Source organism: Microtus ochrogaster, chromosome 2 (assembly GCF_000317375.1).
Source record: "Microtus ochrogaster isolate Prairie Vole_2 chromosome 2, MicOch1.0, whole genome shotgun sequence".
In the NCBI taxonomy this organism is placed as follows: Eukaryota; Metazoa; Chordata; class Mammalia; order Rodentia; family Cricetidae; genus Microtus; species Microtus ochrogaster.
Window position 1 is genome coordinate 55,437,862 of NC_022010.1, and position 26,463 is coordinate 55,464,324.

Here is a 26,463-nt window from a genome sequence, read left to right on the forward strand (position 1 = left end):
TTCTGGCCTGCAGGCATACACACAGACAGAACATTTGTATACATAATAAATAAATATTAAAAAAAAAAAGAATCTTTGTGTTTCCTTTTCGGGCCACCAGGTGGCACATTACACCTGCTTCACAGCTGCTCCTGTTAAGATTAGGACAAATGGGCACACCCCTTCAGTTATACAATCCAACTTCAAGTGACCCTGGTGGTTTCTTTTTTCTGAATGTAGTTTCCCATTGCTATCCTTGGGGGATTGGTTCCAGGAATCCTATATAAAAATGTGCAAATGCTCAAATCTTCTAACATGGTAGGCAGTATTTTGCAGTATGACCCACATACATCTTTCCGTATCCATTCATCTATCTCTAGGTGACTTACGATATTGTGTACAGTGTGACTGCTATTGAAATACATTACAGATGGAATTTGGGGGGTACTATATTCAGTGGGAGGTTGGCTGAATGCACACAGGGCACGCATTGGTAGAGGGCTGAGTGTGTTATATATTCTCATCACAAAGTGGTCTCCAGATACAGTTCCTTTGGCTTTGAAGGCTGTGACTTTATTCACTCTGTCTTGCTTACCTGCAGAGCAGAGTGAGGGTTTCGAGGCAGATGCAGCATGTGCCCAGCTTTTGTGTTTGGGGTATAAGTGGTCATCACATATGATGACTGTGGTCATAGCGCTCACAATCAAAAAGGGACGTAATGACACACACACACATTCATGTGTAAAATACGTTCTCTTATTGATCACCCGACACCACTCTATTTCTTACATTCTTAGACTCCTTTATACCTTTATAGTCGGGGCTGATTTGTGTGCTGATTTCTTTAAGACAAACAAGGCGGAGTGTTTTTTCCAGCGTATTTCTCCTATGGTGCAGTAGATGTAGAAATGCATACCGAGTCTTGTTTGAACTGTTTCTTTAGACCTTTGCACTGCAGCTGTCCTTAAAGGATGCCATCTCGTCACAAAGTCACTGAAGAGCCAGACTTTAGATGTGGAAGTCGATGTGTTGTGCTCCGTGCTCTACAGCAATCATAACAGACTGAGCCGCCACAAGCCGCATTTGGCTCTCCGACAGGTGAGGGGAATTGATGCGTAAGTATATAAGACAATTACACGTTGGATATTTTGACCTTTTATTTTTCCAAAATAGTTTCAAAAGGTAATTTATGATCAAGAAGTGCATTCAAAACTGGTGTTCAGCTTTAATCTCAGCACTTGGGAGACAGAGACTGGTGGATCTCTATTAGTTTGAAGCCTGCCTGGTCTATGTAGTGAGTTCCAGGAGAGCCAGGGCTGTGGAGAAAGACCCCGTCTAAAAGAAAGAAAACAAAACAGCAACAACAAAAACCCCCAAACACAAAACAAAACAAAAAACTCAAACAGGAAGTTTATTTCAATTCTTTCCAATTTAATTTTCACTATGTGCAGCCTTTAACAGTGTCTTGGACTGGTTCAAAAGTAAACTAATTTAAACCCAAAAATCTTAAAAATGAAAACAGTTGTGGTTTAGTGTTGTGGTTTGCTTCTTGTGGGGTCATAATATGAGCATTCTGTCGGTGTGTGTGAGTGGGTTTATGGCAAATTGTGGTGTAAAGTGGTTTCCTGAAAGTTTTGGAAATTAAGAAAGTATTGTGACCTTCAGCTTCTTGACTCCATGGCAGAGCTGCTGAAGCCGGGCTCTGTATGTGCCGTTCACAGACCCTGTTTACTAATTCCGCAGGTACCTTTCAAAGCTCAGCGTGCTGCCCACTGCAGGCCAGAGACGGCTTTCCAGTATTTATTTATTTTTCTCACAAAGCTTTCAAAACTCGCATGTATCATATACAGTGTTATCTCCTAACATACCTTGCGTGTAGTTAGGTCTTCAGTATGGAGTTGTTATATGACTGAGTCAATTTTCTACATTTCTGGTGTTTACAGACTGTTGAAACTGAGTAGAGAATTTGCTATCTTGTTTTACTAGGTTCTCTGCTGTAAATACACTCCCTCAACAAGTTGTAATATTGGACTTCTGTTCGTTTTGGTCCCTTCATAGCATCGGGTATTTGGCACATAGTAATTTCTTAAATTGAGAAATTTGTTGGGTTGGTTAAAGTTCATATTCATAAGCAGAAGCAATTGCTTTGGGATTTGGGTTTCCTCATCCTTAAATGAGAAGGTCTTCTGTGGTGTGTTTCCATACTGTGAGCGTTTGCTCTCCCCGCGCCCTTGGTCATGTCTGTGACACTGATGTATTACACACATGCTAATGTAAGCTGATTCCTCCCTCAGGTAGAGCAGTGCTTAAAGCGTTTGAAAACCATGCACCTGGAGGGCTCAATTGAAGACCTGTCTCAGTTGTTGTCTGCCAAGTAGGTGGCCTATTGCTCTCTCAGGATGCCTTTGCTACTCCGTGCTTGGTGTTGAGATACAATCAACTATGCCAAGATGTTGTGTTTTAATAGGGGCACCTGTTGATTGACGGGAGGGACTGGTGGGACCCTGAAATGTGGCTCACAGTGGGTTACAGTGAAAGATGAGTGGGTTGCTTGTGGCATAGCCACTTCAGGCTGAGCGTAAAGCAAGTCTTCACTTGAATACTGCTGTAGAGATGTTGTGTTTAAAAGTGAAACTCATGTCCTTTTCTGTTTATGTCAAGTGAAACGCAGTCTGGAGCCACCAAAAACTGTGTCGTCCCCAGCCAGCCGGTAGTGGAGGTGGTGCTGATGAAGGTTTTGGGAGGCTGCAAGTTGTTACTGCGCTTGTTGGACTGCTGCTGCAAGGCATTCCGGTATCCATGGTTACGGGAACACCATAGCAGTGGGGCTATTTGGGTCTGTTTAGCTTCCCTTCGAAAGCTGTGCTATAAGGTGGGGTAACCTGTGAGAGTTCTTTTGGCTCCTCTTCCAGCAAAAAGTTGGTGTGGCTGGTGCCAGAGGCTCCATATCTCTACCTAGCATGCGTTCTAAGAGCATGGCTGTTAGAAATTCTTACCCGCAGACACTCATTGTAGTCCTAGGAGCTCGAGCAGAATGGACACTGCTGTGTTTTTAGTGTACTATGTATGCCTTTATTTCCATGCTAGGGCATTGATACCTTTAAGGTCTTCTTTACTGCCAGTGTATTTTTTTCATAATTTAACTCACAAATCTTCCTTTGTTTTTTTTTTTGTTTTTTTTCCAACTTAAACTGATTCTCAGGTTGACTGTGAAGCACTTAGGACTGCAGGAATTCATTATTCTGAACCTTGTGATGATCGGGCTGGTGAGCAGGTTATGGTATGTTCACATTTCTAGGTTTGTGTTCATCTCTGCCTGGGCTTTTTCTTATTAGTGTCCACACAGTTATGTTTCGCTGTTGTCCCTGGGATCTGAAGGAAGACAGACGGGCTTCCCTGTCTTCCCGTGCAGATTGTAAGCTGAGTGCTGGTAGCTATGCTGGAGGAGTGGACCTCTGAAACCACATGACCAGCCTGACACCGAGTAGCTCAGAAAGTAAACTCCTAGGACCTAGGACTTAATGAAGATGATGATGATGGTAATGATAATAATGGTGGCAGAAGTGACTTTGTAGTAGGCTTTTGAAGAAGCTGCTGTTCCTGGGGTGGTCATATCTTGATTCTTTTTGACAATTGTTTTCTAATTTTAATAGCAATTAGAAATAGAATTTGGCCTCCCTAGTATGCTCTGGACTTTCCTGCTGCCAGCACACACTGCTTCTGACGTGTATTTGGTTGATAGAAATAACACTAGTAATACTCACCCACTAAAAATAGGCATTTTCCTTTCTCTAAGAGCTTTTTTAAAAAAAGGTTTGTTTATTTGTGTTATATATATAAGTGCTCTTCTAAATGTATGCCTTTATACGAGAAGAGGGTATCAGATCCTACTATAGATGCTTGTGAGCTGCCATGTGATTGCTGGGAATTGAACTCAGGAGCCAGTGCTCGTGACTAACTGCTGAGTAATCTTTCCAGCCCCCACCAGACATTTGCTTCTGTGCATTTGTGCAGCATAAAAAAGTTTGATGGATAAAGAGTTGTATCATTAGCTATTACTTGAACATAGCAAAACTATCAAAACAACAATGAAAACAAACTTCCAGAAGATTTTTTCTATCTTCGATCATAAACCTTGCTTTGATGTCTTAGTCCAGATATCTCATTTCTTTTTTCAATCATCTTTTTATTCTGCTTACTTTTAATCAGAAGTAATAGCATTTGAATTACTAATGTTACTTTGTTAATTAAAAAATTAAGAGAGGTTCTTACTCTGTAGCCCAGGGTAGCTCTGAATTCATGATTCTCTTACCTTAGCTTCCCAAGTGTTGTGGGTGTGTACCACCAAGCTGGGCTTGCTAATCATATTATTTTGAAATGTTTAACTTGCATTGTTTTCTGAAGTGAAAAGGGTTTTACATTTTACTGATTAAAATAATGGTTTATGCTTAGAAATCCCAAACCACAAAAGTGAGGAACTTGAAATGCCCCTGAAATCTCATCTCGATCAAATACCCATAGGATTTTTATGTGCACACTTTAACAGGTCTCTAGGAAGTTCTTTTCATGTAGCATTTAATTCTTGGATTTTTGCGTTTGGGGTGGACTAAAATGGCAGTTTTCAAATACACACCATAGGCATTTTGTTTGGTTTTGTTTAATCTGTAGTGGCAGAGCTTGATAACTCTTTATTTTCAGTTTTGAATCGTGTGTTTTCTGCATATCTGCAGACGATATTACTAGCTAATTCATGAGCTTCTGTCTTTCTAGGGTTCTTCATAAGGAACTTCTAAGGAGGCTGATTTCCTTATATGAGCCGCTGCTCAGATTGCTTCAGGAGGTCTCCAGGATTCAGCCCATGCCTTACTTCAAAGATTTTTCCTTTCCCTCCGATGTTACAGACTTTCTAGGGTCACCTTACATTGAACTCTTTAAGGAAAAAACTCCTGCAGCTTTTGCCACTAAAGGAGTAACTAAGTTGCTAAATAAACTGTTTTTAGTGAAAGAACAGCTACCAAAGAGCAATGAAGACACTCTAGATAAAATTTCCAAATCATCTGAACCAATGAAGAGCAGTCTGCAGAGTGGTGTGGACCTGGGACAGCCAGTGAGAATGACTAAAAGGACCAAACACGGTGAGTTGCTTGGATAAGCACATGCTCTTTTACAGATGCAGTCACATATTATATAGAAAGAAATTCAGGATCTCACTTCCTGAGTCACTGGTTATATTTAGGGAGGTGAGAATGTTACCCATTTCAAAGCTTTGCTTCTAGGTCCTTCTTGGGCCTTTGTTTTATCTCTTTGTTTCTTTGCAGTAACTTGGCAGGAAATGTCATGAAGTTAAGAATTTGTTGGCAATGTGAAAGTCATGTGACTGAATTTTTCTTTTCCTTTTTTTAATTCCATAGAAAAACCATCAGGATTTGACGTGCGGGCTTTCTGCACGAGGCTGCGAAACAAGGCTGCTCAGGTCTGTCTGGTTTACCCTAACACAGCTTTTCATTTCTGCCAAGTTTACAGGAATCTACTCACTAAAGAGGGAGCTGGGCTTTTCTCTAGTAAGCTTGGTTGTGCTCTTAGTTCTCAGTATGAGCTTCTGAATGAAAAGGACAGGATTTTTGATGGACCTGGTTACTCCAGCTAGTAGATGTGTTCAGAAGGGCTTTAGTAGGCATTTCTCTAGAATTTTAGAGTAACCATATGGTCCATCTGAAGTACAGATGGTGAGCAGTTTAAGTTGCTGGAACCTTGACCGCACTCCATATTAGCTATGTGATCTCTAAGTTCGCTGACCTCGCATACCTCCCCTCTCCTCTCCACGCTCCTAACTGGGCTAGCTTCAGTACTCGTATAATGTTACGTGGACTCTCGAGTGTGGGGAGCATCATCTTGTCTTCCTCCTCATCTGTCATAAGGTACCAGCCATCTTTGGGGGTTCGAGCTTTAACTTGATAGCTTTTATTAGTGTTGGAAAATTGTCTGATAAGTGCGTCAGTGTCACCCTTCACTGAGCAGCTGCTTGACTTTTACCCTGGGTCTGGTTTCCTTTTTGAGTTAGTTCCTCCATTTTATTTAAGAACTCTTAATCATTTCTAAGAACCTATGTTTATTTTCTTTTAAAGATTTATTTATTTATGTATATGACTGCTCTGTCTGCATGTACAACTTTATTACAAAAGAGTGCATCAGATCCCACTATAGATGGTTGTGAGCCATGTTGAACTCAGGACCTCTCAAAGAGCAGCCAGTGCCCCTAACCGATGAGCCATCTCTCCAGCCTCGCACCCATAGTTCTTTATTGCACTTTTTAACACAGGTGGCAGCTTGCATTTTTATCTTACCCGATTCATGAGCTCAGAAGGAGAAAGTATGATAGATCTTCTAGCGCTTGACACTATCTTAAATCTTTATGTGTATCAGCTCCCATTATCCTCAGAAGAGCTGAATGAGGTAGGCGCTTCCATTACTGCTTTCATATTTCAGAGGAGGACACTGAGGCATAGAAAGTTTCAAAAGTTATTCAGGCCACATAGTGAAGTGACAGGGATCAGGTTTGAACGCAGGCCACGTGACTGCATAGTGCAGCAGTCTCAGGGAGAATGTCTGAATTTTGGTCTTAAGAACTGTGGTGTCTGTGAGCCTTCCCACTTCTGCAGCCTGAGAGCCAGCTTACAGGTGATCTGGTTGGTTAGCATTCCCCTTATTCAAGAAGAATCGCAGAATATTGTAATTGGCATCCATAGCTCAGCTTGTTTTTAGAGCAAATTGTTGATCACAAAACAGTACTCAAGGGTCTTTAATTTTATAATTATTTAGGCTCCTGTTGAGTGTGGGGATTTATTATTTATTTGACAGGGTCTGACTTTGCAGACTGGCCTGACCTCATAGAGACCTGCCTGCCTCTGCTTCTTGAGTGCTGGGATTAAAGGTGTGCAGCACCACAAATTTAAAAAGAAAGTTAGCTTTGGTTGGAAGATAGGTAGACTTGGTGGTGGTATATAATTTTCCTAAAGTAGAAAAAGCTAGTAAATCCAAACTTGACTTGCTATAGAAGAGACTGAAGGAATAAAGATGCTGTGTTAAAAATGGTGCAGACTTAGGAGGGCTGCACTCTTAAATCATTTACCTGTGCACTCACTGACAGACAGGTCTACCATGCTGGGCGCTTGCTGGGCCCCCCAGCCGTGTTTTCAGTAATGTTTATGACCTGTCTTGAAGATTGGTCCTGGGGGAATAGAAACAAGTGAAAACAAGTGTAGTCCAAGTCAGTCCTGCTGGCACAGGTCTGTTTTCCCTCACACCTGGGAGGCCGAGGAAGGAGGATGGCAAGTATGAAGCCTCTGTGAACTAGAGTGAGTTCAAATCAGCCTGGGTAACTTGTTGAAGCCATGTCAGAGTGAAAAAATTAAAAGGACTGGAGATACAGGCTACTTGCCAGGTATGCACAAGGTCTTGTGTTCAGTCTTCAGTATAAGAAATAAAGCCAAAACATAAAACCTCCCAAACCAATAAATGTTCCCCTCATCATTAGCTTTGACTACTGTTTAATCAGTTTCACTGTGCATGTTACATGTATATGAGAGTATCTTGGGTTTTCTTTTTACTTTTGTTTTTTTTTTTTCTCGAAAGACAGGGTTTCTCTTATGTAGTCCTGGCTGTCCTGGAACTCGCTCTGTATACCAGGCTGGCCTCAAACTCACAGAGATCCGCCTGCCTCTTCCTCTGCCTCTGCACTACCACTACCCAGCTTTATTTTGGGTTTTCTCTCTACATTTAATTAAAAGTCAGATAGGACCTGCCTTGGTAAAAAGGTAGAAAGTAGTGTTGTTAGGAGAATGGGTAAAAAGAACAGGTCAATGCATTTAGAGTTTCTTTCCTTGCCAAATTAAAAAAAAAAAAAAAAAAAAAAAAAAAACAGAAGAAAAAAAAGTAATTATTGGGATTTTTTTAAAAAACAAATCAGCTTCCCAAAACTTTTGTTCTTTACTTTCAAGTCAGTACCATTTTTAGTTCATCTTTCTCACCTTTTTATGTTTCAGGAAACCAGCCCTGAGTTTAAGTGCTCTCAATCCAAATTTAAGACAAGCAAACTGTCCTCTCAGAAACCGAGAAGAGCTCCCTGGGCTAACAGTATTGTGCAAAGAATTCGTGTGACCAAGACTTTCGCCCAGCTTTCTGAAGAAATCCAAACTGCAGTCGTGTGGTGCCGGAGCAGAAAGCTCAAAGCTCAGGCTGCCTATCTGGGCAGCAAGCTTCTGAAGAGCAACAGGCTGAGACACGTGGAAGCTCAAGGCTATAGGTGATTATGCTAGAAAATTCCTTTCTCTTTTTGGTAAGAAAGTGTACTTTTAAAACGGGATGTCTAGCAGCCCTCGGAATGCTAAAGTAAGACCTACTCAAAGCACAGTTGCCTGTGCTGCTCTTGGCATCTGGGCAGTTGTGTCAGGAGGGAGAAAGTAAGTGTTCACTGGACTCACTAGTCTGTACCTCATCATTCCCACTGCTTCATGTCAGAAAGCATTAAGATTACCTGTGGCCTTTAAAGCCAAAGGCAACAGTCTTAGGAGCTCATGTCCAGTGGGAGGTAGCCCTTCAGTAGACAGCATCAGCACAGCTGGATGAGGACATCAGGGAACTGAGTGCTTCTGCCTATGAGGCCCACAGGCCGCAGGGATTAGGGTCAGATTTGATGTTTATAGCAGCTGGGTGCTTACATATTGATGCATTAAATTTATCATGGTTCTTACACTTGAAGAACAGTTTAGAATAGTAAGGAAAACAGTTAACAATGAACAGTTAGCAAGAGGGGTAACAAACTCGGTTTTATTGGTAAAACTGTTAGTCTCTACTTTTCAAAATATAGAAATCATATTGTCCTATTGCTGTTTCATTAAATACATCATTTTTTTCTGTAGTACAATTTGTAAAACATTTAATGTCCACAGCACTCTGGAGATAGGCATTATCCCATTTTATTCATAAAGAGATGGTACTGCTCAAGGAATTGGAACTGGAGATCTAGAACTCAATTCAGTTTCTCTGATTCTTGTTTTTGTTTCAACTGAGAGATGCACCCACCTTTTACACAGGAAAAGTCACGGCTTATAGTCATGGCTGGGAAATGAGTCCCGAATTGCTCATTACACAGAATTTCCTCAAATGATGAGAATGAAGGGATTTGGGTAAGGCACATGGGCTCTGTTAACCTTCACTAACAGTGAGGCGGTTTACCAAGGCCAGAATCAGCCATCAGGTAGTGAAGCAAACGCCTGGACTCATCAGCTGAGTTCTGCTGCAGACGTGAAGGGGGTACAGTGCAACTCACACTTAGGGTGTCTCACAGCTGTCATGCTGTCTTCACCAGAAGCCCCCCAACCTTTCCTCTCTTCATTTCCTGCTACAACATGAACTTAGCTAGAAATGGATTATGACATACTGCAGAGATTTCTATTTGTGATATTTTACAATTTCCACATGTTTACCTTGGGAACAGATTTATCAGCATGAGGGAAAGGCCATGGCTCTCAAGCATGGAGGTGTCTCACCATCTGTGACCTTGCTGGGTAGTTATAGGAGTTACTTTGAGGGCAAAATGGAGGCATATTTGCCTGCATCCTGAGAGGGAATCAGGCTCTGAAAAACATGCTCTTAGGTTGGAACTCCCATTTCCTTATTTTGTGTGTTTGAGGTTATATGTGCATACAGGCATAGGACTTATAACAAATTGTGTACTTTTGTGTTGGAAATTGGTGCTTGAGAGCTTTTTAGCATCATAATAAGTTGAGATTTTTCTCTTCTGTCCTTTAGTTTGCCAAAGAAGCTACAGTGCATGAAAACATCTCTTTGTAAGTGCCTTCTTCGAGGCTCCATTACCAGCACTTCAAAGTGTCCTCCTAGACAAAGAAGATCAAAGCATAAAGTTTTATCGAGACAAAGGAAACCGCAGAGAAAGTTGCAGTCAAGTCTTTTAAAGGAAACTCAGAAGGTCCCTGAAGGGACTCTAAAGAGCACTAGGGACACCAATGCTAAGAGGAGCCGTTCAGGTGGGACAGTTCAGAGGACAGATGTCTGTCCTAACAAAAAGGAGGTCTTGAGAAGACTTTCAAAGCCCGTTCTAAAAACAAAGGAGATGGGGATCCATGGGAATGTCACAGCAGGCAGTGGAAATGAAACCGGTCTGTGGACAGAGAGACAAACACACACATACAGTATGCGAGAAACTGCTAAAGAGGCAGATGACATTGATGATATTTTTGCTTTGATGGGAGTTTAGATGTGCATATATCAAACTTCTGAGCAGTTGACAAGCTGGTTTGGTGTTCTGCTGTTTTAAGTGGAACACTGCTTGGGCCAGGAGCTTCTGTGCAGCATTCCACAGGAGCGCATGCCTGCCAGTCCAATAAAGTTACAGTAGCTCTGTGTCAGCTAATCAGTGTTTACTTGGCATTGACTCTACAGGGTGTGAAATATGATGAAAAGTCCATAATAGTCTGTCCCTGAATAATACACCTTCTTGACTGAAGCAAGTAGGTGTCTGAAAATTAGATGCTTATGATTTACTAGAGAGGTAAGGTTCACAAAATCTTTTGTATCTGAGGGTAAACAGGAAACAAGGTTGGAGAGTAGTAAGGAAGCACCATAAAGGTTCACTTGGCCTCACTGGCCCCATTCCTTTTAAAAAGTCTTTACAGTGTGTGTGTGTGTGTGTGTACATGTGTGTGGATATCAGAGGATCACTGGTGGGAGTTGATCTGCAGGTCCCAGGGTTGAATTCAGTGTCAGGCTTAGCAGCACGTGTGTCTACCCACTGGACCATCTCAACTGCCCAGGTTCTTCTCTTGAATAACAATGTGTATATGCAGTATATGCTGTTACTAAAATGAATTATCAAAATATTTGCCATTACTCAAATGGAAAAACTATTATTTAATCTTCATTTTGTCACTGTAACTCTTAAGAGGATATGTTACAAGGCTTTTGGAATTTTTTTTTGTTTCTAAGGGATGCAAAAATGTAGGTGAGTGTATGCCAGGAATAAGGCCCATCAGAAATTTGCAACCTGGTATCAGTGCTATCACCTGACTTTGTACATATCAGTACAACTGCTCCCGGACATGATGGTCATGGGAAATCTGCTGGCCTTCAACTCCTCCAGGCCAGAAAGGGTAACTTAAGTATGTAGCTTTGTGTGTGTGTATGAGTGTATGAACCTCTGGGTTTAGACAAGCTACAGGAACTGCTTGGCACTTGGGTACGTGCAACTAGGAAGATGAATATACCTGCTTCATCCTCTGGTCAAAGAAAGCCCAAGGTTTTGTTTGTTTTGGTGGGAATGGAACGTAGTGCCTCATATCTGCTAGGCCATGGCTTTACCACTGAACTACATCCTCTTGAACCAGAAATCCATGTCTCGAGGCTGCTCACAACGTCCTTCCATACCAAGTACCAGTGTCTGTGGTGGCCAGGCATGCGGGGCAAGCTTTCCTTCCTCAGCACTCCTGTTCCCTTCATCACCTCACAAGAATGCTACAGCTTTGACAGAGCCCTGCTCCTGGCAGAAGGATGCCTTTGAATGTAATTCTTTTAACACCTGTTTGCTTTGTGAAAAAAATTTAAAAAAAAATTATTTTTGGCTTCAAATACTGCTAGTTAGGATAAAATAGACTAACTTTATCAATTATAAAACAGCTGAAATTTTTCCTATTGAGTTTTTTTTTTTTTTTTTTTTTTTTTTTTTTTTTCGAGACAGGGTTTCTCTGCGGCTTTGGAGCCTGTCCTGGAACTAGCTCTGTAGCCTGGTCTCGAATTCACAGAGATCCACCTGCCTCTGCCTCCCGAGTGCTGGGATTAAAGGCGTGCGCCACCACCGCCCGGCTCTTACTGAGTTTTTAAAAGCTACAAAGTTGTACGGCTTTACCACAGCTATACCCTCTGGCAGCAGTCTCACTTTGGAATACTAAGACACTTCATGAAGAGTTGATGTCTTTATAAAAATTTCGCTCCGGTAAGCTGCAGCTCAAAGCCAGCCTGCCCGTTTTAAATCTGTGGTGCAGTGATTCTAAACCATCCCACTGACTTGCGAATTCACTTAAAACTAGGTCCTGTGATCTCTGCTACTTCCTTCAAGGTGGGATGTTTTCGTGATAAATGCCTATGAGGTTTGCTGTGTGCTTTGGTTGATTATGGCTTGCAAATATACAACCGCCATCAATATAACTTGTTAACCTTCATAGCTAAGGTGCTGACAGCTATCAACAAGGTGAGGGGACATCAGGTGACTTCCCCAAGGAGCAAGTAATAACAGACAATAGGAATCTGAACCCTGGATTCTGATTATCAATCCTGTGTTTGCCCAAAGAGTAGTGAATGATTCTACTCCCACATGACTGGTTTTTCCATGGCTGGACAAATTTTGACAGTTTTTTTATATTCAAATAATGACTAAAAGAATTATAAGCATACATACAGCCATTTACTTTTCTACTTACCTAGGCACTTTACAGAAAGGCACCCCACCTTACCTAGTTCAAATTCACAGCATTAAAGATAGTAGACATTTCTTTTATAAGACAAAGAATAATATAACAAACCTCTCTACATAGTAGCAACAGTCTCACTTCATATATTGCTATATGCTCTTGGACTTGTCAGTTTGTTAAAATAGAAGACAGCTAGCATCTGTCCTAATGAACAACATGATTTAATTATAACCCTCACCCCCAACAAATTCGTTTTTGCTCAGGATGATGCAGGTTTTAAAGTTGAACTGATTCTCCAGCAGGTTGAGATGCACAGTATTTAATACTGGAATTCTTCTAGGTGTTTAACTCCAGTTGACACAAAGAACGTTGAACCTTCATCAAGCCTGGGAGCATTTACTTGAGATTTCCTGTTATGTCTGCTATAAAGCATTTCAACAGATGCACTCCAGAATAGGTCACTGCACTGTGAAAAGAAAAGAAAGCTTAATTTCCCCCCTTGCTCAGAGGTAACAGAACTGAATTCATGTTATACAAACTTGTTTTTAAACAAAGTCTTATAATGCCATGTAGGAGGGCAATGCCTTTTAGTCTGCCCCATCTTCCTTCTCTTTTGTTAGTTTCACACAGTATTCTACAGTGTCTGAAATAGATTCACACAACTCTTCTGAGGAGCCACAACATCTGCTCCATCTCTTTCAGGAGTCTAAACATTTTGTCACACCTTCCATTTTACTTTCTGTTCTCCTGAGTAAGTCTTGACAGAATTTAGTCTTTCTGTGATGGAAATGCAAACACCTTGAAGTATATTTAAGATAAAAAGTAATCATCACCACACACTGACTTTTGTGTCTGTCTCCACCCACGCAGAAGTGGACAGCTGTGGTCTCAGGCCTGAAGATCCTCTGGTTTTATAAAGCTGCTATCTCCTGTAGGGCTGCCAGTTCTGTTAGTACCTACAGTGTTTTGGATTTTCTGGACTCCTGTGCCTAAAACAGCCTTGTGATGGCTTTTACAACTGAACTAATCATGTAATTTAGAGGGAGATACAATTTGATGGTTCACACACTGACAGGCACTCTGCACTCACATGCAGTGTTTCTGTTAGCTCACAGTTCTGTCCCCAGAGTCAGTTCTCAGATGCTGGGAATTCTACTACACAAAAATACAGAAGCAGTTAGACTGGACCCATTCACCTATTTTCCCCATATCGTTTATAAAATATGCCACCTGTAGTATTAATCTATATGGACACCTCACATCTATACTTTTCTATTGTGTTGGGCCAGAGTTCATGCATAAAAATTATCACTTAAGTTTTGTTGATAGGTTCAAAGCCAAACCTTTCCAGAAGAAGTGTCTTTACCTTTCTCCTAAGATAGTTCTCAACTTGTGGGTCTCGACCTCTTTGGCAAACCTCTGTCTCCAAAAATATTTACATTATAATTCACAACAATAGCAAAATTACAGTTATGAAGTAGCAATGAAAATGGTTTTCTGGTTGGGGTCACCACAACAAGAAACTATCGAAGGGCTGCAGCATTAGGAAGGTTGAGAACCACTGTCCTAATAGAGGAAGAAAAGAAAGAAAACCTGACTCATTTACAGTACTAATTTACTCCATCCGAAATATGCCTGGAGCTCTAGTAAGCAGGTGGGCAAGCACCACAAGTCTACCAGGATTGGAGAGCTAGGAGTATATTCCTATGAATGATTCCTGTGTTACGGTGAATGCCGAGTTTCTTTCAGGACAAGAGGCTTCCATATCTCAATTCACAGATTAGGAGTGCTAGGTGACTTTCTACAGGTCCCATGTGGTAAATATGAGTGGCAGTAATAATCCCACTCAACAGGGTCATGCAGCAGAGAAATCCGTCATGTCTAAAAAAAAGCAAACTCCTTTAAAAAACGCCATGAATCCAATAATATGGCTCTTAAGCCTAACCCTGCCACTTAACGACTGGCAAGAAAGGAAATTATGTGAAGTGTCTATCACTCACATTACATGCTCCTGAGAAAATGGACTCATAAAACCAGTAGCCTCTCTGGTTACCAGAGACCCACATATGTCACACAAACCCAAGGCTAGCTGTCTCTAAGGCGCATGCTCCTTCAGCAGATACCTCTCTGTAACTCCATTTCTCACTGCAGCCTTCTCTGTGGAACAGGCATGCTCAGTATGACGATCAAGCAGCGTGTGTATGTGCAGCACCCCTCCCCCATTATCTGTCTTCCCATAGCTTTCGTTAGTGTTTAGCCACATCTGACAGGACTGCTTTGGCATATAGTATATATAGCAGTATGGGGCTACTGCCTCATCAGTCCGAAAATTATTTTCGGAGCTCAATAATTCCATTGATGTAGCTCCCAAAATTGTTAATTTTCCCTAGTAACATCATGCTGTTAAAACAAACAGCTTATAGTAACTAAAATTTACATTTTTTCAACATGAAAAAAGTTGAAAATGTTGCTAGTTTAACTTTGTGTGCTTTTTAACCTGCTTTATTTTTTACTAAACTGTTAAAATAAATGGCAGTTTTCTATGACAATGCTGAGGGCTCTGGAGGAATTAGTTTACTCCACCTCCAGGATTTCCACTGCACTTGGAGGATAAAGAAACAGGTCAGATCTGAATGTAGGTGAATGCAGAGAGCATTTCGTAGGAATACAGAGGGGGATCCGGAAAGGCACATTCATAACGGCAGTTTCAGTGTGATTTAGACTGATAGGTCTCAAACGGCTAAGGGGAGAGTTACACCTACATCTAACTGCTATATGGTTTTGGTTTTTAATTTTCTCACAAACTATCCCTGGTGCCTTCCACAAACAAGTCAGGGCAAGAAAACCAGAGACTGATACTCCAGCTGCCTCAGTACACATTACTTACTGTACCCAAGATACACAGTACAAGTTAAAAACAGAAGTTTTTCATGAAACCACATCATAGTGCCCCAAAATTTACCAGCTCAGATAAATACCTATTTCATCTGTTTAGTTTAATTCAAACTTGAAACATTTTTCTTTATATAGACCTATTTTATATTAAAATTTTTAATTATTTTCTGAGGGAGTGGGTCCTACTATGTAGTCCAAGGTGGTCTTGAACTCAGGTCTACATAGTCTTCCTGGAAGAAAAATGTTCCTGTCCATTTTCAGGCAAACTGATCTACTGCAGCCCCAATGAGTTTTTTACTCTAAGATAAACAGTGTTCATTGAAATGAAAGAGACGGCACTGGAGAGACGGCTCATCAGGTGGAAGTGTTGACAGCCTGATGACTTGAGTTCAAATGGCAGATCCACAGGGGGCAGGCAGGGAAGAACGGACACCACAGGCACACCACAGCATGCATGTGCCCTCACCCCATAGATAGATAAATAAATAAGTAAAAACTGGTTTGAGGGGCTGGAGAGGTGGCTCAGAGGTTAAGAGCACTGCCCTCTCTTCCAGAGGTCCTGAGTTCAATTCCCAGCAACCACATGGTGGCTCACAGCCATCTGTAATGAGATCTGGTGCCCTCTTCTGGTGTGCAGGGATATATGTAGACAGAACATAATAAATCTTTGAAAAAAAAAAGCTGGTTTGAAAAGGAAAGGTTTCATTTCTGTCATGGTCTAGGGTTGAACTAGGTGAAGCAGAATGAGAATGAAGTATCTGTAAGGAAGAGTCAGCATGAAAAAAAGGAGAATCAAACACTAACAGACAGTACTGAAAACTACAGCTAACAGTTTCCTAGAGGCACCTTGATCAAGGACACTGACTTCGTAGTAAAGGTTTTTTATTTTGGGGGTGGGGGAGGTGGGGTTGAGACATGGTTTCTCTGAGTAACAGTCCTGGCTGTCCTGGAACTCGCTGTGTAGACCAGGCTGGCCTCCAATTCAGAGATCCGCCTGGTAAAAGCTTTTAGTTCACAACATTATTAGAGAATCTGACTCTTACCTTATAGGAAACAACTGAGGAAAGCAGCCTTGTGTTTGTGTGTTAACAAACTTCTGTATCTGAAGCACTTGTTTTAAAAGATAGCCTTTGGAAGATTTGTCAATTTTTGTTAATACCATCTATAGGAAAATAAGTATTAGAAATAAAATTTATCAATATAGCTTTTACACATTTTAACTATAATTTTTTAGTACTTAGGTTGAGTTGGTTCATGTAAATTTCTCAATCTCTACCTACTTTTCATCTATACAATAAAAACAAGCCATAAATAATTTGCTCTGATGATGAGTTAAATGTCATATATAGTGTGCACTGTGTGTCTGCTACCTAATGCTTTACTAGACATGACCATAATGCCTTGGACTTTATTTAAGGATCAGAGAACCAGAGCCACACTTATAACTGACATCGGCTGTTTAATGTGATTACAATGTATTTTATAGTCTAAGATAGTTAAATGACTGTAACTTGATTGAGCCACATAAAGATGCCAATATGTAACAATTTTGGAACCAAAAAGTTTGGTTTTACATGTAATACTTCATAGGAAAAATTAGAAATTGTGTTCTTTGTTGGCTATATCTACTATAGTTGTACTCTTGGTGAATCCAGAATGTTACTTATTAAACTACAAATAGTAGAGAGGTCAAAGTATGGGTGATTACAAATCAAGGAAAAGGTGAAATTTCAATCTATCAGGTTTTCCCAGGGAATATCAAACACTCAGACACACACTTCTTGAAGCTAACCTATGCCAGGCAAGTGATCTCACTGAACTATAACTCTCCCTGGCTAAAATTTAAAGTCATCTTTTTGTTCTTTCCCCCCGATTATTACTAATCTTAACTCCTTTTCCAAAGAAGAAATAATACTCTCTTCAGTATGTGATTGCACAGAGTGGTACCTATGATACTAAATCAGGAATTACTTCCTAGCTAGTTTGATAATATTCTGTCATTTTTATACCAGTTCCTTGATGCATTATAAGAGTGGCCCTAATACTTCATAGGACTTCTGCAAATCCCAAGAACTTTTGTATTCCAAGAATACACAGAAAGAGTGACTGCCGAGTTGCATGGCTTTATTCACATGAATAAATCCACTGCTTCACTTTAGTGGTTTCTGAAAAGTAAATTATAATCATTGAGTTATTTACTTTTCTTAAAAAGGAATTTTAAAAATCTGGAAGTAATATAAATCTGGAAGTAATATAAAGTTTATCTGCATTTTAGTGTAGGTCAATTTTATGCTAGTAAAAAAAAAAACCTAGTGAGATATTCCTAAAATAAATCTTCAATTTTATGTATTTCATGCACTGGTGTTTTGGCTGCATGTGTCTGTGTGAGGGTGTCAGATCCCCTGGAATTGGAGTTAGATAGTTATGAGCTGTCAAGTGGGTGCTGAGAAGTGGGTACCTTGGAAGATCAGCAGTGCTCCCAACTGCTAAGCCATCTCTCCATCCTAGAAAATAAATCTTTTTAAGAATATAAAAATTCTATTTGTGTGTGCTGCAATCGTCTAAGTTTCTGCTACAGTCTTAGTTAGACCTTTGTAAGTACTATACCATGAGCTCCTGTTCAAGAGTTAGTAACATGTTTTGGACAAACGATTGTACTTCCATAAAAAACATCTTGGGAATAAAAAACATTTCAGAACACTAAGTGAACAGTTTAAGAAACTCTGACTGTAAATTTAAAAGCGTGTATAAGTCCAATATGTTAAAAGCACACGCTGTTCTTTCAGAGGACCTGAGTTCAGTTTCTAGCACTCCCAGTGGATAGCTGGCAACCTCTTGTGTCTCCAGCTTTGGAGAAATGTGTTGCTCTCTTTTGGATTTCATAGGTATCCGCATACAGGTGATATAGGCATGTGTATGTGTGTACATACATGTGTTCTCTCTCTCTCCCCCTCCTCCCTACATAAATTTAAAAACTTAAAACTGAAAGGAAAAGGTAAGAAAGTATTACAGAACTTAAATGCACTTTCAATTTTTTTGTGTATATGTGATATATACATATGTTGTGTGTATAAGGTTTTTTTTTGTATGTGTGTGTGTGTACATGTGCACATGTCTGCATGCAAAGGCCAGAGAAGGACCTGTGTCTATTTCATCACTCTTGCCTGTCTCCTTTGCGTCAGGGCCTTTCACTGGATCTGGAGCTGGGTTGGTAGCCAGCAATCATGTGATCCTCTGGTCTCCAACTTCTAGAGCACTAGGGTTATGGCATGTATGTGACCACAGTTTCTCAGGTGGGTGCTAAGGACTAGACCTTATGTGTCCATTCTGTGTAGCAAGCATTCTTACCCGTGGACCCATCTTCCCAGCCACTCTATCTTCTGAGGAAACATCTGCTCACTACTAACAAGTATATGCGCATATTCACATGCATCCCGAATACGATTTCTAATTGCACCATAATTTTAAGGAAATACTTACCACATAAGGCAATGCAAATTCTTCACACATCTCTATGGCAATATTGTCTACCTTTGTAATTCCAATAACACTATCCACTAACAAAAATGTTCTCTTCAAGCTGTAAGAATAGAAAGAAAATCAACTGCAATATAAGACATACCCATTCATGTCTCTCTCATCCTAGGAACTTCATCCTGCAGTCCAACAGAACTCAATGCAGTTTACTGTACTTTCAATACCTAAATTTGTTAAATATCAATTTATCTCAATAAGAACATATCAAGCTGACTGAGTCTTGGCAGAAAGATAAATGAGCCCCCTCCTGTAAGACTTTAAAAGTCTAGTGGAAAAAAGAGACAAAAATCAAATTTGTTATAATTTTTAATGTTACTTTAATTTTCCAATTTTCATTAAAATTTATTTTACTTTTACTTTTAATTTAGCCTTTATATGTAAAGCTACAGGAAACAAATTTCCATATATATGTGTATACACACACATTTCATTTGTGATGCTGAGATCAAATACAGAGCCTTTAGTAAATTAAGCAAGTACTCTATTACTGAGCTACATACCCAGCCCTTTTATTTATTTTTTTCCATAAATAAATACTTTTCTTTCTTTTTGTTTGTTTGTTTTTCAAGACAGGCTTTCATTGTATAGCCCTGGCTATCCTGGAACTTTCTTTGTAGACCAGGATAGCCTCAAACTCAGATCTGCCTGCCTCTGTCTCAGCGGGGATTAAAGGCTCACACCACCACTGCCTACTATAAATGAATATGTGTGTGTGTGTGTGTTGTGATCAGAAGCCTAACATTATTTTCCTCTAGATTGTGTGGTTCTTCAAACACCTTACTGCTTGATTACTTATGGAGATCAAAAAGTAAACATTTTCAGAGTTTGTGATTGAGCTACTTTAAGACAGAGTTTACTGAATTTTATTTAAATTAATTAGCTAATGATTTTCATTTTCAAAATTAGTCAGCTGAGAGTTTTGCTTTTTTTTTTTTTTTTTCTCGAGACAGGGTTTCAGGGTTTCTCTGTGGCTTTGGAGCCTGTCCTGGAACTAGCTCTGTAGACCAGGCTGGTCTCGAACTCACAGAGATCCACCTGCCTCTGCCTCCCGAGTGCTGGGATTAAAGGCGTGCGCCATCACCGCCCGGCTTGAGTTTTGCTTTTTTAAAAAATGAACTAACTGTTGAATATTCTTTATAGTTTCAAGCTGAGAAAATAAAGGAAGTTAAGATTCTCCTGAGCTCTAGGCAGAAGCTAACAGGCAGTGTACACCCTGCTCCTCAATATTGTATTGTAGAGTAATACGAGGATTAAAGCACCTACAAATTAGTCACTTGCTATGTAGTTGTCATGTGTAGAATACCCTGCATTTAAAAACATGCTTTGTATGAAATGTGTAACTACTGTAAGAAAGAAATTTTCTTACTTCTTTCGTTCTTTTAGATAGGCCTCTACCATGTCAACAAAGTCTTCTGGGGCTCTATAGCCATACCCTGGCATGTCCACCAATGTAAAGTATTTTCCAACTTTGAAAAAATTCATTTTCTTTGTGTGCCCCTGATAAAGTAAATGAAAAAAAAAAAGCTGGCTTAAGATATTTCCTTTATTTCATAACTAGAAATGTATTCTATTCATTCAACAAATATTAATTAAAAATTGAAGTATATATTCTGAGCAAAGGGAGAAGTGATTAGTGGTCACCAATAATTAGATCATAATTAAATCTCTTCAATTTGTTTTTTTTTTTATATTGACTGGCCCATTAGCTGAGGCTTCTTATTAACTTTTAATAACCTATATTAGCCCATTATTCTTGTCTGTGTTAGCCACATGGCTCAGTACCTTATTTGGCAGTCACATTGTGCTTGCTCTGTGGCTGGATCACAACTCTTCAATTTGTTTTTAAATAAAATGTTTGGCTTAAAAACTTTACATTTCGGGGCTGGAGAGATGGCTCAGCGGTTGAGAGCATTGCCTGCTCTTCCAAAGGTCCTGAGTTCAATTCCCAGCAACCACATGGTGGCTCACAACCATCTGTAATGAGGTTTGGTGCCCTCTTCTGGCCTGCAGGCATACACACAGACAGAACATTGTATACATAATAATAAACAAATAAATATTTTAAAAAAAACTTTACATTTCCCATAAAAAATAGATAATATATTTCAGAATCTTTCCTATTTTGCTGTCTATTTATGTCATCCAGATTTAACCTGTATGTCTGCCATTAGTCAGTTCTCTGGTGAACAATATACACAGAAAAGCATGAATTAGGGGATTGATCAAACGTTTGTCCCATCACACAGATTCTTATATCTAAAGTCTGATGTTTCTTACCTGCAGACTAGTGTTTTCCTAAGCCAAGATGATTTGGATGTGGGTTTTAGTGTCCTCATAGAGATTTTTTTAAAAAGACTGTGCAACACCATAATTATAAAATAACGTCCGATTAAAATTCATGCAAAGATAAAATATGGCTCCTTATGCTTTTGTGATCATGAAACAGGAATCAGAAATGGAAAGACAAACAATTTAGACCAAGGAGAGTTTTTTTTTTAATGAATGATGATTATGTTCCTGGTTAACTTACTCGTCCATCTGTTAGAAAGTGTTTTCAGAATTGTGTATTAGAGAACGAAAAGAATCACCCTTATCCATTGTCCTCTCATGCAGGAATGGACTTCATCACATCTAAAAGTCATAGCTTGGTGGCTTATTTGGTGAAGAAGAAGAGGAATGAATCATGAAAGGGCTTAAACTTAACGAAAAGGGAACAGTGAGCATTACAGCTGGTAAAACTGAGGGGTCATACAGACACCAACGCGAGGGGAACAGAAAAGGCTATTTTAGGTCCCAGCTGAGTCTGCAGAATTGAGAAGGAGGTAGAAGGAAGGGAAAATGACAGAATGCCAGTAGAGCAGGGCATCTGCGACAACAAGCATAGGGTGGCCCTGGGTAAAAGAACAAGCACGACTCGTATATATGTGTCAAGTATTTTCCAGCCAACAAACCTCTCCGCCGACAAACAATCCCAATCATTCCAACTCAGACCAAACTAAAAGTTACCCAGGTTTAATGGGCGCCAGTGCTCCTGGATGGCCCCCGAAAACACGGGGGGAGGGGAACCAGAAAGACCACCAGGGAGGGAAAAGGGGAGAGCACGTGTTCATTCTCGGGGGATGGGGGGCAGTTTAAATAGCCTGTGGGAGTGGTCTTGACCTTCCCTGGGGAGGGGTCACCATTGGGCAGGCTTTCTCGGAGGTGAAGTTTGGACTGAGGCAACTCCCAGAGGAGGGAGCTTGGAATGGAGTTTTCTGCTCAGCGTTCCAAAAATGGATGTTAGGGGGCTGAGAGTGAAGCCCCCAACTTAATATCCCAGACTCTTTGTATAAAGGGGTGCCAGGGAGCTGAGGTGATGCTGCCAACCAAACAATATGCAAGAATGTATGAGAGTGTATGAATAGAGAAGGTATAAAGGATTGTAGAAGATAAGACAACTTGAAACCCCCTTTTCCTATAACCAGTGTAGAACTGGATACTCACTGTTATGTATGAAAACGGAAAAGAGCAATACAATACTTAATTGGGCAAGTGGAGAAGATTTAGACACCGGATGCCTTCCTCAAGATATTGGCAAGAGCTCTACGGTCAGTTCAGTTATACTTCCTTTTCTTGAGGAAATACACAGGCACTAAAAGCATGTCTTACCTTATGACTTGTTTAAAAGAAATCTCTTCTCTAGGAATTTAGCAATTATGATCTCTTTACCTTCCAATATTTAGGTTTCATTTTAGTAAATTCAAGAGATATCCAGCATACCGGTTTTTTTGAGACTCTGACTTCTACATCAGGGGCCAGCGAAAACAAGGCCTTTATCAAGGAGGATTTTCCAACATTGCTTCGGCCTATGAAACACACCTAGTATGACGGGCAGAAAGGAGAAGGGAGAGCTTAGAGATCTTAAGAGTGGTTTATTTGTAAATGTTCTATTTGCGGGGTTGGAGAGATGGCTCAGTAGTTAAATGCATTTGCTGCTAGGGGACTCAGGTTCAATTCTCAGCTCACATGGCTGCTCACAATACCAGAAACTCCAGTTCCAGGAGGATCTGATGCCCTCTTCTGGCTTCTGAGGGCAACAGACATGCATGTGGTGCACAGACATGCATGCATGCAAAACACACATAATGAAATTAAAAAACAAAACAAAACAAAACAAAACAAAAAAACAACAAAACACTGGCTGCTGTTCCAGAGGACCGGGGTTCGATTCCCAGCACCCACATTCCGTGCGGCTCACTGCGGTCCTCAACGGGCACTGCACACAGAGGTGGTGCATCCATACCGAGTTTCCCGTTTCTCTGATTATTACGGTCTCTCACGTTGGGTGACAAGACGTGAACACTGGCCAGCTCCAGCTCTCTCACCTCCGGCTGCTGCAGGCTCGGGGCGTGGTCTAGGCGGACGGCGGAGCTGAGGTATTCGACGCGGTTCCGGGCTGTGGCCTCGAAAACGCTCTCCGCCCTAGCGATGTCCTCCAGGCTGGGGTCGAAGAGTCTCTGTTCTAAGAGGCCTGGCCCGGTGTCCGTGACAAGGTACTGCGCCAGTTCTCGCAGCGGGTATACAATTTTCGTTAGCTGTTTCTGCGGAAGCCTTAGCACGTCAGCGAAGGCAGGGGACGTGCTGTAAAGCCGGGGCCAACCCCCTCGGGCTGGCGCCATCTCAAGGAGCCTTCCCGTCCTACGCCACAGCCCAGCAGCCGCCATGTTTCTCTCCCAGAATCCTCGCGACAATTTCATTCATTCATTCATAGGGTCTGAACAGCGCTAGTGAGTCTCACTGCCGCGGCGCCTGCTGGGACTTGTAGTTTTCAGGGCCTTCTTGCTTGCTCAAGCTTTTCGCAGCCAAAGACTGAGAGGATGTCCGGGACCGGCAGGGGAAAGCCCGCCGACTTTCTTTAACACCTTGGCCTTCCCACCTGTGCATCGGATTGGTGTGTTCTGTGGGAAAGTCTTCAGCGGTTTCCAGAGGCGAAAAACTTACCTCGTCTTTGTGGTCTTTTGAGTCTCAAGGGAAGGAGTCATACAGCGAAGCTCTAGTGGGGTTCCATGCCCCTTTTGTCATCTGTTTTCGGTCGTCTTACCGATAATTAACATTTAATCATCAGTTCACATCACTGAGAAAAGCACGTTTGCAAAATTAAATGAGCTGGTGAGAAATGTGGTTGGAATAGCACCTCGTTTTCAGAGGAGGGACTAACCCTTCGACAAACATGCCTTTGGAGCTGCAGCTGAGATTTCTCGTCCAGATCCGTAAACGGGAAACAGAGGGAACTGGGAATGACCGGAGGCCTTTTAAAACAAGGCCACACCTTCTAATCCTTTCCAAACAGTTCCTCAAACTGGGGAACCAAGTATTCAGACATATGAGCCTGTTCTCATTCAAACCAGCACAAACATTTAATCATCATTTCCCCCTCTGTCTCTCCATTATTTTTAAAAGCATCTGTATATACCAGAAACATAAACTTTAAGGAGATGAATTAGAGTCAGTATATGCTGTTTTCTCTGGTCCTATGTGATTAAACTCTTCCCAGTGTACACAGAAGATCAAAGATGAGACATGCTTATAGCAGTTAGATCTAGTAGTGAGAGGGTGGAAAATTACAATTGGATTTAAGGGAACTAACCCCATTAGAGTTGCCATGGGAGTCTTAAAGAATACAGAGAATCGTGTAAGTTCAGGAAGAAAAAAAAAGCCAAAATCAGTATAGGAGATCACATCTGGTAAATGGGATCTTGTAATAGCCCCCAGTAATACTCGGAACCTGTTTGTTGGCAATATCTTGGTTTCTGGTGTTTTGCCCACATGAAGTAGATATTAGTCTATAGAGATATATTAGGAGTCAGGAATTTAGCCCCAGTGAGGTAAAACAATATAGTTTAGAAAAACACATGATCTATGCACAACATTCAATGTCCAAAATGGAATTCCTAGTATTCTCTTCTCCCTTGTTCTGTTGGCTTTGCATTCATTCCTATCACAGTAAATGACAACAGCATCCCTTCAATTGATCCAGCCAGACTTCTTGAGGGAAAGTCTTGATTTCTTTCCTTATATCCCACACTTAATACAGCAGCAGTCTTGCTGATTGAATTAATCTTTGACATATCCTGAATTTGAGTCTTTAGGCAGATCCACTATTAGTATCATGTTTCCAGTTCCCATTACCTCTCACCTAGATAACGGCTATACCTTTCAGAAACTGGTTGTCTACCATTGCTTTTTACTCCATTAGGTGCATCCCCGACATATAACAGCAAAGAAGATGCTGTCAAAGTGAAAGCGAAAATCTCCAGCAAGTTCCTGTCTCAAAGAAAAGTCAAAGTTCTCCCAGTAACTTAAGAAGCATAGGGAGCCCCACCTTTCTGTACATCCCTGCCTGGAATGTTTCCTTCCAGATTGTTATTACAGGGTTTACTTCTTTACCATCTGGAGTGTTCGTGGCCATCCTTCTGAAGAAGTGGTTTTGATTTTGAGGACTGAAGAGGTAATTAGCCACCGAGTTAACACTTAAAAAATTAATATGATATAGACAGGTACTGCAGACTTTACACATAATCCTTGAGTCATTTTTATTTTATTTATTTTTGCCGGGGGGGGTTGCTTTTGAGACAGAGTCTGTTACATAGGTCAGACTGGCCTCAGATTGATGGTCCTTCTGTCTCTGCCTTCTGATGATGTACCGCCACATCCAGATTTAGAGCTAAGATTTTTCACTAACGTTCATGTGACTGAAATGCTGTAGTCTGCTCTGCTAGGCTCAGCTGGTAAGGACAGGAAGAAGGCTGGCAGATCAGCGGAGAGATCTCACCATTCTTACAGATCAGCACAGTTGTTTTTCCATTGTTGTCCGTCTCTGAGCTGAACAGCTTTTTGCTTCCAAACGATCATGAGTTTTGTTGATCCAGTAGGTATGAAGTAGGGATTCCATCTAATCCGAGAAGAAGTTAAGCATTTGTAGGCCTAGACAAGTAGACAGAATCATGGACGTCAGAGAGTCAGCAAGTGCAAAACTCACACAGGTCAATTCCTATTCTAGTTTAGAAACACCACACTTAGACTGTCTGGATGGAGATAAGAGTAGGGATGCTGGAAAAACTCGCTTTTAGATATGGAAAGGTAATGGATTAGTACTCAGTGTTGGTTTTTACAAAAGGTTCTTTTTTACCTTTACTTTTCTCTCCCTAACAGCAGCAAAATACCATGCATGGTGGTACATCTTATGCTAGCACTTGGGAGGTAGAGGAAGGAGGACCAGAAGTTAAATGCCCCTTTCAGTTATATACCAAATTTGAGGCCAGCCTAGACTACAAAGAATTTGTCTCAAAAACATTATTTAATTTTTTCCATAAAATGAATTGATGTGAGTATCAGAGATCAATTATGGCAAAGGCCTGGTCATATTAAAATTGAGTGCTTGCATTGGGAAGGCCAAAGTGGGGGAAAGAAGGTGCATTACATAGAGTGTGACATGGAGAAACTGTGTTGCACAAATTGCCTGAATTGTAAGAGCTACTATTGGAATGAATTATTTAAGTTTAAATTTTATTTTTTAAAAATATTTATTTGT

General features: G+C 40.8%; 2 protein-coding genes across 4 annotated transcripts in view; one reads left to right on the forward strand and one right to left on the reverse strand.

Annotated features, from left to right (window-relative positions):
* Nepro (nucleolus and neural progenitor protein) overlaps positions 1-11,706 on the forward strand; it is a 13,777-nt gene extending 2,071 nt beyond the window's left edge. For both annotated transcript variants that reach the window (XM_005345019.3, XM_026786063.1), the window contains exons 2-9: positions 923-1,077; positions 2,274-2,353; positions 2,641-2,772; positions 3,182-3,259; positions 4,750-5,114; positions 5,391-5,452; positions 8,022-8,281; positions 9,790-11,706. In XM_005345019.3, the coding sequence (XP_005345076.1) occupies positions 923-1,077; positions 2,274-2,353; positions 2,641-2,772; positions 3,182-3,259; positions 4,750-5,114; positions 5,391-5,452; positions 8,022-8,281; positions 9,790-10,255 (1,598 nt within the window). In that variant the 3' untranslated portion in view covers positions 10,256-11,706. The remainder of the gene's footprint in view (positions 1-922; positions 1,078-2,273; positions 2,354-2,640; positions 2,773-3,181; positions 3,260-4,749; positions 5,115-5,390; positions 5,453-8,021; positions 8,282-9,789) is intronic.
* Positions 11,707-11,827: 121 nt separating this feature from the next.
* Gtpbp8 (GTP binding protein 8 (putative)) lies at positions 11,828-23,613 on the reverse strand. Of its 2 annotated transcripts, XM_005345017.3 has the most exons (6): positions 23,258-23,613; positions 22,653-22,751; positions 20,260-20,390; positions 18,837-18,936; positions 16,400-16,518; positions 11,828-12,927 (listed from the first exon to the last, which is right to left on the reverse strand). In XM_005345017.3, the coding sequence occupies exons 1-6, from the start codon at positions 23,594-23,596 to the stop codon at positions 12,858-12,860; spliced, it is 858 nt and encodes a 285-aa protein (XP_005345074.1). In that variant the 5' UTR covers positions 23,597-23,613; the 3' UTR covers positions 11,828-12,857. The 2 variants fall into 2 exon arrangements, with proteins under 2 accessions (XP_005345074.1, XP_026641871.1); XM_026786070.1 differs by lacking the exon at positions 16,400-16,518 and having other exon boundaries at positions 12,440-12,927.
* Between the last annotated feature and the right edge of the window lie 2,850 nt (positions 23,614-26,463).

Excerpts from the sequence above, each read along its gene's own strand:
- Gtpbp8 (XM_005345017.3), bottom strand. The coding sequence starts at position 23,596 with ATGGCGGCTGCTGGGCTGTGGCGTAGGACGGGAAGGCTCCTTGAGATG. Across the intron at positions 22,752-23,257 it reads CGAGCCTGCAGCAGCCGGAG|GTGTGTTTCATAGGCCGAAG; the intron begins GTGAGAGAGCTG and ends CCGTCATACTAG. Across the intron at positions 18,937-20,259 it reads TATCTAAAAGAACGAAAGAA|CTTGAAGAGAACATTTTTGT; the intron begins GTAAGAAAATTT and ends CTATTCTTACAG.